The following is a 15,513-nucleotide window of genomic DNA, read 5'->3' on the forward strand; positions in this document are numbered from 1 at the left end:
ATAGTCTTTGAGACAGGGTCTCCCTGTAGCCCCAGCTGTCCTGGAACTCACTATGTAGACCAGGCTGGCCTTGAATTCACAGAGATCCACCTGCCTCTGCCTCCCAAGTGCTGGGACTACAGGCGTGCACCACCACGCCCAGCTAGATAAATATTTTTAACTGAATTTTTGCTCTTCTCATACAATATAGTTTGATGGTACTTAGATCCCTCCCCTCTCCACACCTCTGCCCACACTCCCTGCCCAATTTCATATATTATATGAATCTGATTTGTGTCTTCACAAATGCCCCTCAGTGTGAATACATCCACTGGGCCCACCAAGGGTCCCAAAGATTCGAAGATCATTGCAGAAGAGGAGGTGGAAAGATTGTAAAGATAGCAGGTTATTCAAATGAACTCACAACAATGGTGACAGCCTGCACAAGTCCTATTAAGTTCAAATCAGACAATATCCCAGCATAGACATGGGGAAGTGGGCAAGAAATCCCAACCCAGCGTAAGGAACATTTGGCCATTGGAAAGGGGAAAGGTAATGTCTTACAAGGATAGATAAATATTTTTAAAAATAGAATTTTAGAAAATGTTTACAAGATTTCAGTTTCATTTTTGTGGGTTTTTGGGGAGAGAGTGTCGTTTTGTTTTGTTTGTGTTTTTTTGACACAGGGCCTCATGTTACCTAGGCTCCTCTCAAAGAAATTCTGATCCTCCTGCCTCTACCTCCCAAGTGCTAGGAGAATGTGCAGTGCCACAGCTGGTACATGCAGTGCTGGGGATCAAACCCAGGGCCTTAGCCCATGCCCAGGGCCTCATGCATGCTGGACAATGCTATACCAACTGAGCTGCATCCCCAGCCCACAAGATTTCTTCTTAAATCACATGAAGGTCAAGTATATTTCCTTTGATAATTACTTGCTTAACTCATGTGTTTCTAAAAATACAATTATGGTCTTTAGTCTGAGATTTTGTTTTAATTATTTTCCTTTTAACTCATGACCAAGTAGTCATGTAATAGCAATATTTATGAATGGGATTCATGTTGGGTTAAAAACAACCCAACATACTTACTATAGAAAGAATCTAACACCTCAACATTTAATTATATGCCTGCAGGGCCCAGACTAAACCAAGAACATTTTCACCCTGCAAATCGTAAGGAAGTAGGGCACACAGTGTGAGCCCTCAAGAAATATAAGCTGGAAGGATTGATTATGAACCTTCACAGGCATGATTTGGGCTACTTCTGTAATTACTTTCTCAAACTGAGATTCTCTGGACAGGATGAAGTGGGAGGAAATTGCTCAGGTGCTGTGGAAAGCCCTCTGAAGGAGAAATGGAAGTCACGGACACAAGAAGGGACTAAGGTGTAGAAAGGACAGGGGTGATCAGAGGGGATGCCATGTTGCTGTCCTGTTCCCCTTCCACCAGCAAAAGGTTGGGCTTCTGCAGGAGAGAACCCGGCACCACACAGCAACCAGAACCTGCCACATGTAGAACCTTCCCTCCTGTAGAACAGCCCCTAACCTTTCCCCACAGGGAAAGGCCTGGCCATCTGGGTCTCTTGAGGGCAGGGCTCCAGAAACCAGGGCAGCCTGGGCTGCAAGGTGAGGTGATTTATTTACATGAGGCAGGGAAGGCTTGAAGACACAGAGTAATCCATCTGCTTTAGCAACCAAATGGATCCCTTCACCACCTCCTCCTCTGGAAGCAGTCAAGGCAGGAGGTTGGGTGAGGTGACCTTCCAAAGCTGAATCTGTGCTTCTAAAAATAGAAGCATCCTCAGAGAATCTAGCAGAGGAGGGGAGGCTGTGGATGTTGAGGGCCAGAACCCAAGTCCCCAGAGCACTGTCAGTATGAAACTGTATTAATTAGACACAGGCACCCAGCTCAATAACCTCAGGTGTCTCTCAGAAATTGAAACTAAATGAACTGGCTTTTTTTTCCCCCTCTTCCTGGTTATACTCTCCCAGGGCTAAAAAAAGGAGAAAAACATTCCATCTTCTGACCTACTTGGATGGCTGTATATTGCCCAAGGAGCATCTTCCCTGGCAGAGGGATTGGGGGCTCCTTAAGACACACTCAGGAGATGTGGCTAAGTGGAACCCCAGGGGTTAGACAGCAGGGCTGCCTGAGGTCTGAGATTTTCTCCCCTGGAGACTGTGCAGGACTGGCAGGTGTCCAGTGATGTGGGAGTGTAGGGTCAGGGGCTGCTACCCCTAGGTTCATGCATTATCTTGTCCAGAGAGGCTAGTAGATTCCAGGGTCCGATGGAGCTGTGTGCTGCTGGTCTGCAGAGGTTAATGGCACTATTCTGAGGATGTGTATGGCAGTGTGTATGGGGTGGGGGTATGCAGGAGTGTGGGGGGATAGTGTGGCTCATTTGAGGTGACCATGTAGAGGAACAAGCATCTATCTGTGCTGGTGTGGGGCCCTGCTTGAAGGACAGCAGGAGTCGAGAAGGGCTGTGTGTAGAGTCCCCAAGCTCTGCTGGGGTGAGCAGCTCTGCGGGACGCCTCTCTGCATTGGTTTGTGCTGAGAACTCTCTCTGGATATGAGCAGAGCCACATGGGATGCTCTGTGGATTATTAAAGCTGTGGGGCTTTTGCCCTGGAGGCTGTATTCTCTGTATTCTGGGCTCTGGAAACCTGTGTGAAGCTGCGCATGTGGGCTGGGTGCTTGGTGGCTAGAGGCTGTGGACAGCCTCCTCAGCTCTGTCATCCAAAAGGAGCCACACAGGGGTGTAGTCTTCATGTGCCAAGAGTAAGAGATGCCAGGAGCTCAAGAGCTGAGCAAAAGGAGCAGAGGGTCACTCCAACACTGCCCTGCAGCTGAGCCTCCTGCACCCCAGCCAAAGACACTTTCTAATAGAGCTTCGGTTTGTGCTTTCTTAACAGGACAACGTGGATCTGGGCGAGCTTATGTTTTCCCTCTGTTATCTTCCAACGGCTGGCAGGCTGACCATTACCATTATAAAAGCAAGGAATTTAAAGGCAATGGACATAACAGGAGCATCAGGTGGGACGTTCTTCTGTTCCTTGTCTGGTTCTAATTCAGTACATTATGAAGTTCCTAATACAGCACATTGATGCTGGAACCCAACTGCTTAGATTTAACCCCTCTCCTACTTCCTAGTGTTATGTGACCTCATCCACTCTAGGCTTCGAATTCCCATCTGTAAAACAACAGTAAGATTAGTGTTGTGTCATTGAGTTTTTGAATGATTGAGTTAGTATGTATAAAGTTTTTATTATTTTTATTTTATGTGTATGAATTTGTATTGCCCGCATATATGTAAGTGCACCCATTTTGTACAATGCTCACAGAGGTCAGAAGAGAGCATTGAATCTCCTGGAACTAGAGTTATGGACAGTTGTTAGCCACCATGTGAGGGCTGGGAATGGAACCCTGGTCCTCTACAAGAGCAGCTACTACTGTTAACCACTGAGCCATCTCTCCAGCCCCCATATGTATAGAATTATGAAACCATGTGTGATATGTATATAAGATGATCATAATGTTGTTGCTGCTGCTGTTGTTATATGTATGTACATATGTGTGCAAGTGAGCATGCATGTATGTGCATGCATGTAGAGACCAGAAGTCAATATTGGGTGTCATTCCTCAGGAGTTGTCTACCTTGTGTTTTGAGACAGGGTCTCTCACTGAGACCTGGGCTTGCTGATTAGGCTAGATTAAGCAGCTGGCAAGCTTCTGCAATCCTCCTAGCCCCACCTCCCCAGCACTGGAATTGCAAGTACATGCCACTGTGCCCAGCTTTATGCAGAGAACTCAAGTCTTCATGCTTGCATGAAGCACATTACTGACTGACACTCCCAAATATATTATATTCTGTGCTTTAGACTCTGGGCTATTTCTAGTAAGAAATAAAGGTATGGATCCTCTGGCTTAGAGTCCCTTCTAGAAGGGGTGAAGAGACTGAACATCATGCATTTAGGCAGAGAAATAGAGGCCTCTTCTTTGATGTGGAGGATAGTGATGTGCTAATGGGACAGAAGTGCCTCCTCTAGAGCCAGAGTCACTGGTCTCCCTATAACAGCTATGCTGAGTGGGCCTGTGTCCTCCCTCTCCTTGGTGAATGAACTTCTCTTCCCTTTGCAAACTCACTGCAGATGGCTCTGGGGTTCCCTGTACTTAAGGCCATTGACCCCCCACAGGCCTCCCCTGTCTTCTAGGAATGCAGGGCCCCTTGAACTATAAGAATCCCCCTTCTTAAAGGCCCAATCTTTTTGCAAAGATTCCCAGGTGCTAAGGCCTATTTCCCCCACCTTGAAAATGCCTAAGCATTTCTCTTCCTGTCACAGGCAAGCAGGGCCTGAATTCTAGCTGGAATGTTTTCTAATTTGGTAGCAGATGTTTTCACCCTATTTTTAAATTTCATGAATTTTGAGGAGACAGTGTCCTGTGCTTTTTCTTGAATGAATAACTTAATTATCCTAAGTAGTTACTGCCCACATCGCATATCACATGAATTAAAATCCTCACTTTAGTCTCTAGACAGTGACAGGAGCTCTACCCCCATAGGCCACACACACTGATGGTCTACATTATCCTTGAGGTGACCCTGCTTCTCCTGTCTCTGCAGATCCCTATGTGAAAGTCTCACTGATGTGTGATGGCCGGAGACTGAAGAAGAGGAAAACATCCACAAAGAGGAACACGCTTAATCCCGTTTACAATGAAGCCATGGTCTTTGATGTCCCTCCTGAGAGCATCGACCAGATCCACTTGTCCATAGCTGTCATGGACTATGACCGGTGAGATGCCTGGAGCTCTTTCCCTGTGCACGTCCACTGTTCTCTGGGCAGGAAGGGCAGATTGGGGAGCAGCCATAGGCTCAGCTGGAGTCCCCGGACACAGAGTGAAGGAGTACCGTGTGAAAGGCAGACGGACAGAGTCACTTCTTCCAAACTACTCTGTGGTGTTGATCTCTCCAGTGCTTCTCGGCTGACCCTGTCCTCTCTGTTTCATATCTTTGTCTCCCCTTCCATGCCCCACCTACTTCCCCTTCCCTTCTCTGCTCCCTTCCTGGTATCTCCACGTGGAGAACTAGAGCCCTGTAAGTCTTATTTTCCATCAAGCAGTCCTGACTACCTTTAGTGGAAGGCTTCTTCCCAAAACAGCAGAATGATTACTTCAGCCAGACCATCAACATTTCTAAATATATAACTTCAATCTTTTTTTTCCTTCTTGCACTGTGTTTAATAAAGATCATTTCCATCCACTTAAGTCTGAAAGCAAACACAGAAATGTTCTCTTGAAAATGCTAGAATCAGTATGGATGACAGGGTGCATTAAAATGTATAAGATGCTAGACTTTTTAATTAATACAGCACAGAAGAGATATTTATAGCCTACATTGTAGCCAATTGTGTATTTAAAGGACAGATTTGAAAAACAGTCATTTTAATATGCAAAGGAAGTACCAACAGGGAATTATACATGTTAAACCAGTCATTAGACTGAAATGCAAAGTCTCTTTTTAATTAGAAACCTCCCACGTGGTCTGGGCACAATTATAAAAGAAAAAAAATCAGTCTGACTCCTAATATAATCTTACAAATAATATCCGTAGCTAAAAAATTTCCCATCTACTTCTGAAATATCAGTACAACAGCTTCAATGACCCAAAGGCTCCTGCAACAGATACCAGCACAAGGCATAACTGACTTCTGACACGGTTGCCCATGAGTGCGACAGCCCAGGTTGAGCATAGACCTGGTCCTATCTTCTCTGGACAACACACAACACTGTAGTGCCAGGTCCCAGGAAATGATGCTGCCCACCAGCTGTGGAAGGCTCAGCCAGCACTTTCCCAAGCGATTGCCAAGTTCTCTGCTTGGACAAATCTGATTATGTGATCTCTGCCTCAGTGCAATTATCAGTAAACTCATGAATCTGGCCTGTAAAAATCCATGGCAGAATCCACAGGGCCCCTGCATGCATCTGATTTGAATGAGTATAGTTCAAATGTCCCAGACACACCATCCCCAGCCTGTCACCCCTTTACTACCCCACATAACGAGTATAAAAACTAGTCAGCTTTGCTGGGAGGAAAAAGAAAGTATACCAAAGGGTTAACGATAGACCATATCCTTCCAACTATTTCAAAGGACTTCATTTGTTTCCCCCTAAGGAAAATGTAAAATGAACCAAAGTAGAGACTGACTCAGGGCAAGTTTCAGAATATTAGCCCTAAGGTTAAAGGAGCTAAACATTTTCACATTTGGAAACTCAAGCTGGCTCAAAGAACCAAAACTGAGTGTAGAAAGAAAGAGAGGGAAGCATAAGATCCTAACAGTGTTCTCTAATGTAGGAGCATGCAGATCTAGGAGCCTCTCCACTAGGCCCCACTCAGGCTGCAGACTCAGAGCCACACCTCTACTGCCTTTGATTGACTCTTGCAGGAATCTGAGTGGTCATTATAGCAAGACAGCCCTTTCTGATGGTTTCTTCTTCACTGAGTGGATCTGGAAGCCAGCTTAGTCTCCAGAAGGGGCATCCTTAGCAAACACCAGGGGATAGGGTTCTTGGGACCAGGTGAACCCATGTCAGTGTTAGGAAAGTCAGGTACAACATTGAACCCTAAATCTTTTGTGCTCTTTAGCTTTGCCTGTGGGGTTTTGTTTTTGGTTTTTTGTTTGTTTGTTTGTTTTTGGTATTTTTGAGACAGGGTCTCCCTGTAGCCCCAGCTTTCCTGGAACTCACTGTGTAGACCAGGCTGGCCTTGAACTCACAGAGATTCACCTGCCTCTGCCTCCCAAGTGCTGGGACTATAGGAGTGAGCCACCATGCCAGGCCCTGCCTGTGTTTCTAAATTAGAGAATAATTAAAAAAGTAAAAAGAATCTACTAGATTCCCCCATTTCCTCTGTCAATTTGAATAATTATTGCTTTTACTTTTACATACTAAAATTTTAAGAAAAAACTATTATGGGCCATTTTCACAGTGTAGGTCACAATGAGGTAATCGGCGTGTGTCAAGTAGGCAACGAGGCAGAGCGGCTGGGCAGAGACCACTGGAGTGAGATGCTGTCATATCCAAGGAAGCCCATTGCACATTGGCACTCTCTAGTGGAGGTAAGACCCCACAAGTCCTCTGCAAAAGAGAGTTTGTTTTACTGCTGAAATGTAAAAGCTGCTAAAAGCATGAGTGTACCAGGCTCTTCTGTCAACACTGGTGTCCATGGTGACATTTCCTGGGGCTGTTGGAACTTGCACAAAGTCTGAGGTTCATCTGTGCTCCCTATCAATCTAGGAGGTTTTGGCCAGAGTCGATTCCTCATTTTTATTGTCTTTTAAAAGGATTCTCTGATTTTGTGTTATGGTTTGGACTGGCTTTGGAACATCTGAAGGATACAGGTGTATATGGAATTTCAAGTCATTGTATAATGTCTTGAGCATGACTTCTAAAGAGTTTGAAATGGAGAGAGAGGAAGCCTGTATTCTAGGACTGGTTCTAGCCTGTGAGTCTTGGTATGTTGGTTAGCATCAGGTTCAAATATATTTAATAAAAACAGCAAAGCATAGAACAATAACACATAGAAAAGAAGTTTCTTTTTTAAAAAATATTTTATTATTTTTCTTTTTATGTGTATGAGTATATTGCCTGCATGTAAGTGTACCCATGTTGTGCAATGCCCGTGGAGGTCAGAAGAGGGTGTCAGAGCCCCTGGAACTGATGTTATGGATGGTTGTTAGCTACCATGTGGTTGCTGGAACTCAAACCCAAGTCCTCTGTAAGAGCAGTGTGGTGATTTGAATGAGAATGACATTTTGTCCCCAGTTGGTGACTCTGTTTTGGGAAGTCTTAGAAGGTATGGTCATGCTGGAGGAAGCACATCACTTGGGCTGGGCTTAGAGAGTTCTTAAGCCTCATGGGATCAGGTCTCCAGTCCCTCTCTGTGTCTTGTGCCTGCTTGAAGATGTGAGTGCTTATCTTTCTGCTCCTGCTCCAGCCACAGCCTGCCACCATGCCTCCCCACCACAATGGATTCTGATTCCTCTGGAACTGTAAGCTTAAATAAACTGTTTCTTTTATAAGTTCCCTTGGTCAGGGTGTTTTGCTCGGCCGAAAAAAAAAAAAGTAACTAATACAAGTAGCTAATGCTCTTAACCACTGAGCCATCTCTCCATACACCAAGTCTAAAGGAAGGCAATGTAGAGTACTGTGGTACCAGGATCAACAGAAACCTAGACTTTTCTTTCTGCTTAACTGTCCCTGTGTGCTTTATTTTTCCTTAAAGTTATCTCATTATGCAATATGACTGCTAAGCTCCAAACCATTGTATCTCCCATACCATAAAAATATGGAACAAGGCAAGCGTCAAAAAGAGCACACATTGTTTCTTTAAGAATTTTGCCTGAGATCTCATGCAACACTGCTCCTTCTGTGTGATTTAGCCCTAAGATTTGGAGGTGTCTAATTTCAGAGGAGGGTGATAAGCATACTCTTTTTATTGTGTGCCCAGCTAAATAGGGTTTTATTTGTGAAGAAGGGGAGAACACTTAACCTGAAAGCAACTGGTGTTGTCCCTTCCTCACACACGCCCTTCCCCGTGACATCTCATCCATTCTTCTGTTCAGCCTTGCTGATTAGCTCATCGCTCTGCTAATTTTCACAGAACTGATTTTTGATTCAGGAACATTTCTGAGGGTCAGAAAATCCCCGTAGACACATAAAGGGTAGATATGCAAGAGAAACCACTTTTCTTATATATCTTTTGGACACTGAGAGATAGAAGATGGTTTGGGGGTGGTAATTAGGTTAACATTCATTGGTTGGTTGGTTGGTTGGTTGGTTGGTTTGGTTGGTTGGTTGGTTGGTTGGTTGGTTGGTTGTTTGGTTGGCGTGGGGGAGGGCACATGTGTAAGGGTATATGTGTGGAAGTCACAGGACAACTTTTGAGAATTGGTTTGCTCCTTCCACCATGTGGTCCCTAGCATCAAATCAGGTTGTCAGGCCTAAAGGCAAGTTCCTTAACCCACAGAACCATCTCACCTGCCCAAGTTGGGTGCTCCAAGATGGAGCGTAAGTAAGTTATTAAGGAAGGGTTATGACAATGCACAGGAAAGGTGCTTATTAAGCTTTCAGGAGACTGTCCAGAGTCAGCAAAGAGACCAGGCTGCTGGAAAAGGGAACCCCAGGAAACAGGTGGGTATCATTTCCCAGGGGTATTGGGGTTCTAGGCAGAGAACTTTCCACTGTTCCCCAAGTGTAGGCAGCTGTTCCTTGCATAGCCACCTGAGAACGAAAGAGAATGCTGCCCGGTGTGGGTGAGTCTGATTGGAGTCAGCATGCAGGCCACTGTGGAGCAGAAGAGAGGCTCCCATAGGGGCCTGAAAACAAAGGGATGCCTCCTTTGTGGGATGCTGCAGAAAGGAGACTCCAAGCCTGGGGCTACAGGTTCTGTTCAAAGAGGGAGGAGGGTCCCCTAATTTTCAGGTTCCTGAACACGTCTCTGTCCCTGGGCCATAGAAGCTAAGACTTTCTTTTTCTGGCATCAAAATTAATCCCTAAGGGAGATCTAAAGATGTGGGAGCCACTTGAGAAGGCCCCAGGGGACCTGTGCCTTGCTTCTTCAGCTCCTGGGGGGATTCTCAAGGACCCCGTCTGTGTGCTTGAGAAATTGTCCAGGGGCTATTGGCAAGTGGCAGTGAGGGCCGTTGTAAACAACTTATTGTGTCCTTAGAAGTCACTGCTGATTTTAATTCTTCTTTGTGATTAGGAGTGTCAGAGCTCTGTGACAGGAACTGGGAAAGGATTAAGGACCACGGGTTTAGAGGGGCTGAGGCATGAACCCTGAGTCCTACACTAGCCGTGCTTCCTCGTGGTCTTGTCAGTCAGTAGCAGGGTGTGGCACACCAGTTTCCACAGCTGGTTGAAAGCTATGGCGGCTTCTTCCACTTCAGAGGCACGAATGTTGTGCAACTTTGGTCACCTGGGAAGTTCTCCTTAAACCCTGAGCTCTCAGCTTGCTGCAAGTCTGTGTTCAACAGTTATGTAAGTAAGAAATAAATGTCTTGAGGGTTAAAGTAATGAAACTTGGGAGTCATTTGTACAGTGGCTGGAATTACTTCAGCTAATACAATGGTCACTTCTTAACGGTTGCAGCGGAACTAAGGAAATGAAATGGCTGTGCCCCTGATAGGAAAGGCAAGGGAGGCCATTCCTTCCCTGTGGCCTCTTTGAAGTCATGTCCTGAGCTCCAGCTCCATCCCCAGAAGGGCAGTGATGCCTTCCCTTTTAAAAATAAACATTCAACTGTCAGAATTAGGGCAATGGTACCAGACGAGATGAAAGCAGGTGGGAGGTGGACCATGCTTTGTGGGCTGCTGTATGGTGGAGGGGGTCCTGGGCAGTGCTGGGAAGGTATGTGCTGGAGTTGAACAGACCTAGATTCACACTCTCATGCAGCTGGTTGCTTTTCTTCAGCTTCGGTTAACTCATCTGTAAAGTTGCCACAATAGTGCCTGTCTCTCAAGGGTAGTTGTGATAATTAAGGGTTTTGGAGGTATAGGAGGGTATGAGAGTTGAGGCAAAGTCTCGTGTACCCCAGGCTGGCCTTGAACTTGCTATGTAGCTGAGAATGGCGTGGAGCTTTTGATCCTCTTGTCTGTACCTCCCAAGTGTTAAGATTACAGGTGTGTACCACAGTGCCTCATTTATGCAGTGCTGGGAACTGAACCCAGGATCTTGTGAGTCCTGGGCAAAGCAGTCTATAGCTGCGCTACATCCCCAGTCCAGATCTTAGTTACTGAGAAGCACAGCTCCTTGGCTGGAACCCAACAAATTCTCAATGAAGTTCTCAAGATTTCTGTGTGCATCCTACATTCTGCGGGGCCATTGTGTGTCCTCATCGGACTATGTCACATAAGGAAATATTATCCCTGATGTTTGTTGTGGAGAAGGCAGAGGACCCCCACACCCATACTCAGTGAGCATCATCTCAGAAGAGTAGCTCACTCAGCACTTGGCTGGATATGGGTGTACATATTTAAGGTCTACCTCCTTTCCTTTTTTCCTTGACTATAAAGATAACTTGCTGTTCTAGTCTCCTAAATTTCTGCCTTAAAACAAAACTGATAAATCCCAGGCTTCTTGATAAGTTGTGTGTGTGTGTGTGTGTGTGTGTGTGTGCACATATGGACACGTATGTAGGGGTAGGGGGCAGAATGCGTAAAGGAGAATTGAGATTTAGTGTGAAAAGAGGTTGGCCTGACAGAAACTCTGTACCGCTGAGGACCAAGGGACTAGGTTAGAAATGAATCCCAGTTCCTGCAGAGATCTGGCAACCTACTCAGGGCTGTATCCAACATTCTCTGATATCACCAAGGCAGGAGGCAGATGGAGTCTTCAGAACCAATGAATTCAAAACTCCGTTTCACACTCTGGGACTCGGCATGACTTCACTGCACACCCAAAGGTCAGCCAGCACCTTTCCCTTTACTCACCATGATGTCAACAGCTTGAAAAGTTGTGTAAACTCCCCCAGAGCAGGTTGGAGATAGTAGTGTCCCTTTTCATGGGGCTGAGGGAGATGACAGAATGCTAAGGGCTTCTTACCACAGCATCTGCCTCTGTGCATCCAAGATAAGATCATGTTGACCTGGCCATGTCCCCACACCTTTCCCACCCTCCTGAAAGTAGAGCTGACCTACATCCAGAGCTTCAGGAGATTAACAGGAAATGGTTCCAGGATTTGCCTTGATTCCCTGTGTGGTGCTGTGTAACATCTGATTAATGAGAAGTAGGCTTGGTTTGATAGGAAACAACATGCAGATACCATGTGGTTAAATCATATTTTATTTTCTCGAGAGAATGAAGACAGAGCATCTATTCAGAATAAATAGTAAAGGCCGTATCTTTACTCACAGGGTGTGAGACTCCAACCCCAAGGCCATATTCAATGTAGATCCATCTTCCTCTCCCAAGGCCCAGCTTTTGTACATGTGCATCAGGCTACAAAGGTTCTGTATGCACCTGGCTAGCTGCTGAGACCTCCTGATAGAGTGTTCTGCCTCTCTTTACTCAGGGCGATACAATGGTACAGACATTGTGACATGAACAGAGTCCTCAATTGTCACCTTCAGCCTCAGTAAGGCTATGAATTTAGAGCTATAGGCCTAAAGCAAATATCAGCTACCCAGACTTGTCTTGAAGTTATAGCAGCCCTTTTAAAGCATGCATTTCTAGAAAGTTTCTATACAGTGCTCAGCAGAGCCCATCTGGAGTCTTCAATCTAGACCTTCCCAGGAGAAAACGTCTGATTTCCCAGGCTGGGTCACAGATATGTAACTGGTACCCATTTTATCAAGAGTGTGGGGAATACAGTTCTTGAGACGGGTGCTGACAGGTCAGGGGATATGACTAGAATAAACACAGCTGCTTCCCAAAAGAGCAAGAGAATCATAAACACTTGGACAAGTTGCTGTTCACAACAGTCAGGCAGTAGGAGCAATTGTCCAGGAACGATGTGAGTGGAAAGGACTCATGGAGCTCCAGGATCCTCAGTATCGTCACAGGCCTGTGCAGTCAGGTGTCCATTGCTCCCTTCTTACAGTCTATCTTGGTCCAGGGGCTACATCTGCCTTCACCTTCCCCCACTGAATGTGGGGATTCAAGCATGAGGTGAGCCAGAATCTCTGCTCTTCCCCACTTCCCTCTTGCTATAGGTTCTCTTAAAAACTCCCATTATGACAAAGTATGATTCTTCTGTCCCTATGTCCCAGATACCAAGATTTCCCCTCAACATGTAAAGGAAATGTTCTTGAAGCTTAGAAGCATCTCTTCTCTCAACAAGGCCCAGCTCCAAGACTTCTTCCATGAGAGACTGATTTTTGGCCATGGTATCTGCCTTCAGCTCTCAGAGGTATACAGCATTGATTCAATACACCGGACAACATGATTTATTGAAACAATGGAAGATCAGCCAATCCTGTTACATAGATATTGGATTAGCATCTGATGAATGAGTGGAAGAATAAATAAATGAAACACATAATGGAACCAATTGGATTGGTTCTAAAGCTAAAGTTCCTGACTCTCCATTCAGTGGCCTCCAGAGTAGAAGTGTGTTCCAGGCAAGAGGTGTAAAGGTATTGGGAATGGATCTGCAGCAGTTATTCAAATATCTGGCTCCAAACTTTAATTCTTTTAATTTAACAGTACATGAACATAGGTCATTTCTACCCTCCATTCCCATGAAATATCAGCTGATCACTGTGGCCTTGCATTTTGAGTAGAGTTGAGATATATTCAAAACAACCAAGGGTCCTTAGTAAAGCATGAGGCTCCCCTTGTGGATAGTGGGGTCCTAGAGTACTGAGTATCTGCTCTCAGCATAAAGAGGTAGTATGCAGGCATCCCAGAGACGAGTAGCAGATGCTGGGCCCTGAGTGAGAACTGGCTGGGAAATGACAAGGACATCAGCCCTCGAGCTGACTTTTCTACCCAGGAAAATATTTCAACAACAATTTTATGCAAAGGAGTGACTTTCTGAACCTATCTGTGAAGGTAAAGAAGAAGAAAATAAAAGTATTTCCTTTGTGGCCAATAGGAAGGACTTATGAGATTTTTTTAACCAAATATATATATATATATTTTTTAATGGTAAGATTTAGCATACCAGTGTCCATGAATTCTTGTAGAGTCTCTGAAGCAAAACTGACTACAAAGCATATAAAAAGTGCTCAAATTTGGGGATCTGAAACACTGACAAACCTATTAGAGTCTGTGCTGATAGATTTAAGTGGCCAGAATGCAGCTTGTACAGACAGGTGTTAGTGTTATTGGGACACTATGTTTTGAGCTTGTGGAAGGTATGGTCAGCAAAGACCACTCAGACTTTTCCAAGAAAGCCTTATTTCATATATTGAATTATCTGTACAAAAAGAGGAGGATGCTAGTTATCCTTATCATCAAAGAAAGTACAAAACCAGGCGCTTTTTCACAAGTCTATAGAGACAGGAAAGATGACAAAGTGATGGAAACTAGCAGTTCTACTGAGCAGAGACTCAACTGCATCTTGACTCTCCTCTTTCACGAGTGACCTTGCTATAGCATCCTCTGCCTGGCGGGGTCACATTCCCATAGTTACACGTGGAAGGTAGATGACAATGGGCTCGATCCTGTGCTCTTGTCATCTCCAGAACATTCGGAGGGCACTGCTAATACCTGGAGTGGGCTAATTCCTTCCCCACAGATGAAATATATTAGAGTGATTCATGCCAGTCCTGAAAGAACCACCTCTAAAGCTAAGCTACGAATCATCTAGTGGAGGACTGTCCCTTGCCTGGGGAAGAGGCCTGGGACAGAAGTAGAGCATCCTGTCAGAGGTCATTCTGAGAGGCCACCAGCCCGGGTTTGAGGCTTTCAGATGTTCCTGTCAAATACTGCTGCTCATGTGTCACCAGAAGCACTTGCCAATAGGACAAAGCCAAGTTTATTGTTTTCTATCATAATGGAAGGGGAGGGGCAGGGTCTGATTTATTGATATTTTGAAATCCAGGAAAAATTTTCCAGGAGAAAATCAAACCATACATGTAATTGAAGGGCCTGTGGAAAGCTCTCCTTTTTGGATTGCTTCCTGTTAGAGAAGGTGCAGTTCCTCAGTGGTGATGCTCGGCTGCATACCTGTCCTTCCCCATTAGTGTCTCCTCTGTGTATCTCAGTTCATTTAGAATAAAAATGAAAATTTGGCCAAGATGGCTCAGTAGGTAAAGACACTTGATGCCAAACCTGATGACCTGAGTTCAGTCCCTGGAACCTACATGGTAAAAGGAGAAAAACCCACTCCTACAGTTGTCCTCTGACCTCCCTGCACACTATGGCACCTGTACACCCCCTATACATGTCATACATGTACACAGGAAAACTAAATAAATGTAATTTAAAATGGAAAATTGATGCTTTTATGAGAAGCTATGGCTTTACTAGTTGAGGAGTGAAATGTACCAGTTACTAGCCTTCTTTCTCTGGTGTTTGGGGAAGGCACTGGAGTTCATGTTTGGTTCTGTTCATTCCTTGGTCACCCACCACTTGATAATCTTTCATGCAAAGTTCACAAGATCTACCTCAAAATCCAACTTAAATTGACCCATTCTTATTGATTTTGCAACTATCAGCTTTGTTCAGCTGATCATAGAGTAGCCTCCAAATGGCTCTCCCATTATCCTTTACCTCCTGTTTCTTTAATTAGTTCTTTGAGAATTTCACACGATGTATTTTGATCATATCCAGACCCTCTCCCCCATGTTCTAAACTATTTTTTAAGGCCTATTGAGTCTAATTTGTGTTTCCCAAACATTCTTGTTTGTGGGACCATATCTTGGAGCCTGATCAACCTACCCAGCCACATACCCTTAAAGAAAACTGTTACCCTCTCCCAGAAGCTATCAATGCTAATAGTTCCTCAGCTAGGGGTGAGACAGCTGCCCATATGCCTTCTCTATGCTGGGATTTTGTTTGGCTGGAATTTACAGAGGTCTTGTGCTTG

General features: G+C 45.0%; 1 protein-coding gene across 3 annotated transcripts in view; it reads left to right on the forward strand.

The window, feature by feature from the left end:
• LOC103748885 (synaptotagmin-9) overlaps window positions 1–15,513 on the forward strand; it is a 254,122-nt gene that overhangs the window by 133,264 nt on the left and 105,345 nt on the right. For 2 of the 3 annotated variants that reach the window (XM_008851665.2, XM_008851666.1), the window contains exons 4-6: window positions 2,894–3,014; window positions 4,603–4,774; window positions 6,967–7,096. In XM_008851665.2, the coding sequence (XP_008849887.1) occupies window positions 2,894–3,014; window positions 4,603–4,774; window positions 6,967–7,096 (423 nt within the window). The remainder of the gene's footprint in view (window positions 1–2,893; window positions 3,015–4,602; window positions 4,775–6,966; window positions 7,097–15,513) is intronic. The other variant, XM_029555288.1, reaches the window with a different exon arrangement.

Source organism: Nannospalax galili, unplaced genomic scaffold (assembly GCF_000622305.1).
Source record: "Nannospalax galili isolate Female #2095 unplaced genomic scaffold, S.galili_v1.0 scaffold426, whole genome shotgun sequence".
NCBI lineage: Eukaryota > Metazoa > Chordata > Mammalia > Rodentia > Spalacidae > Nannospalax > Nannospalax galili.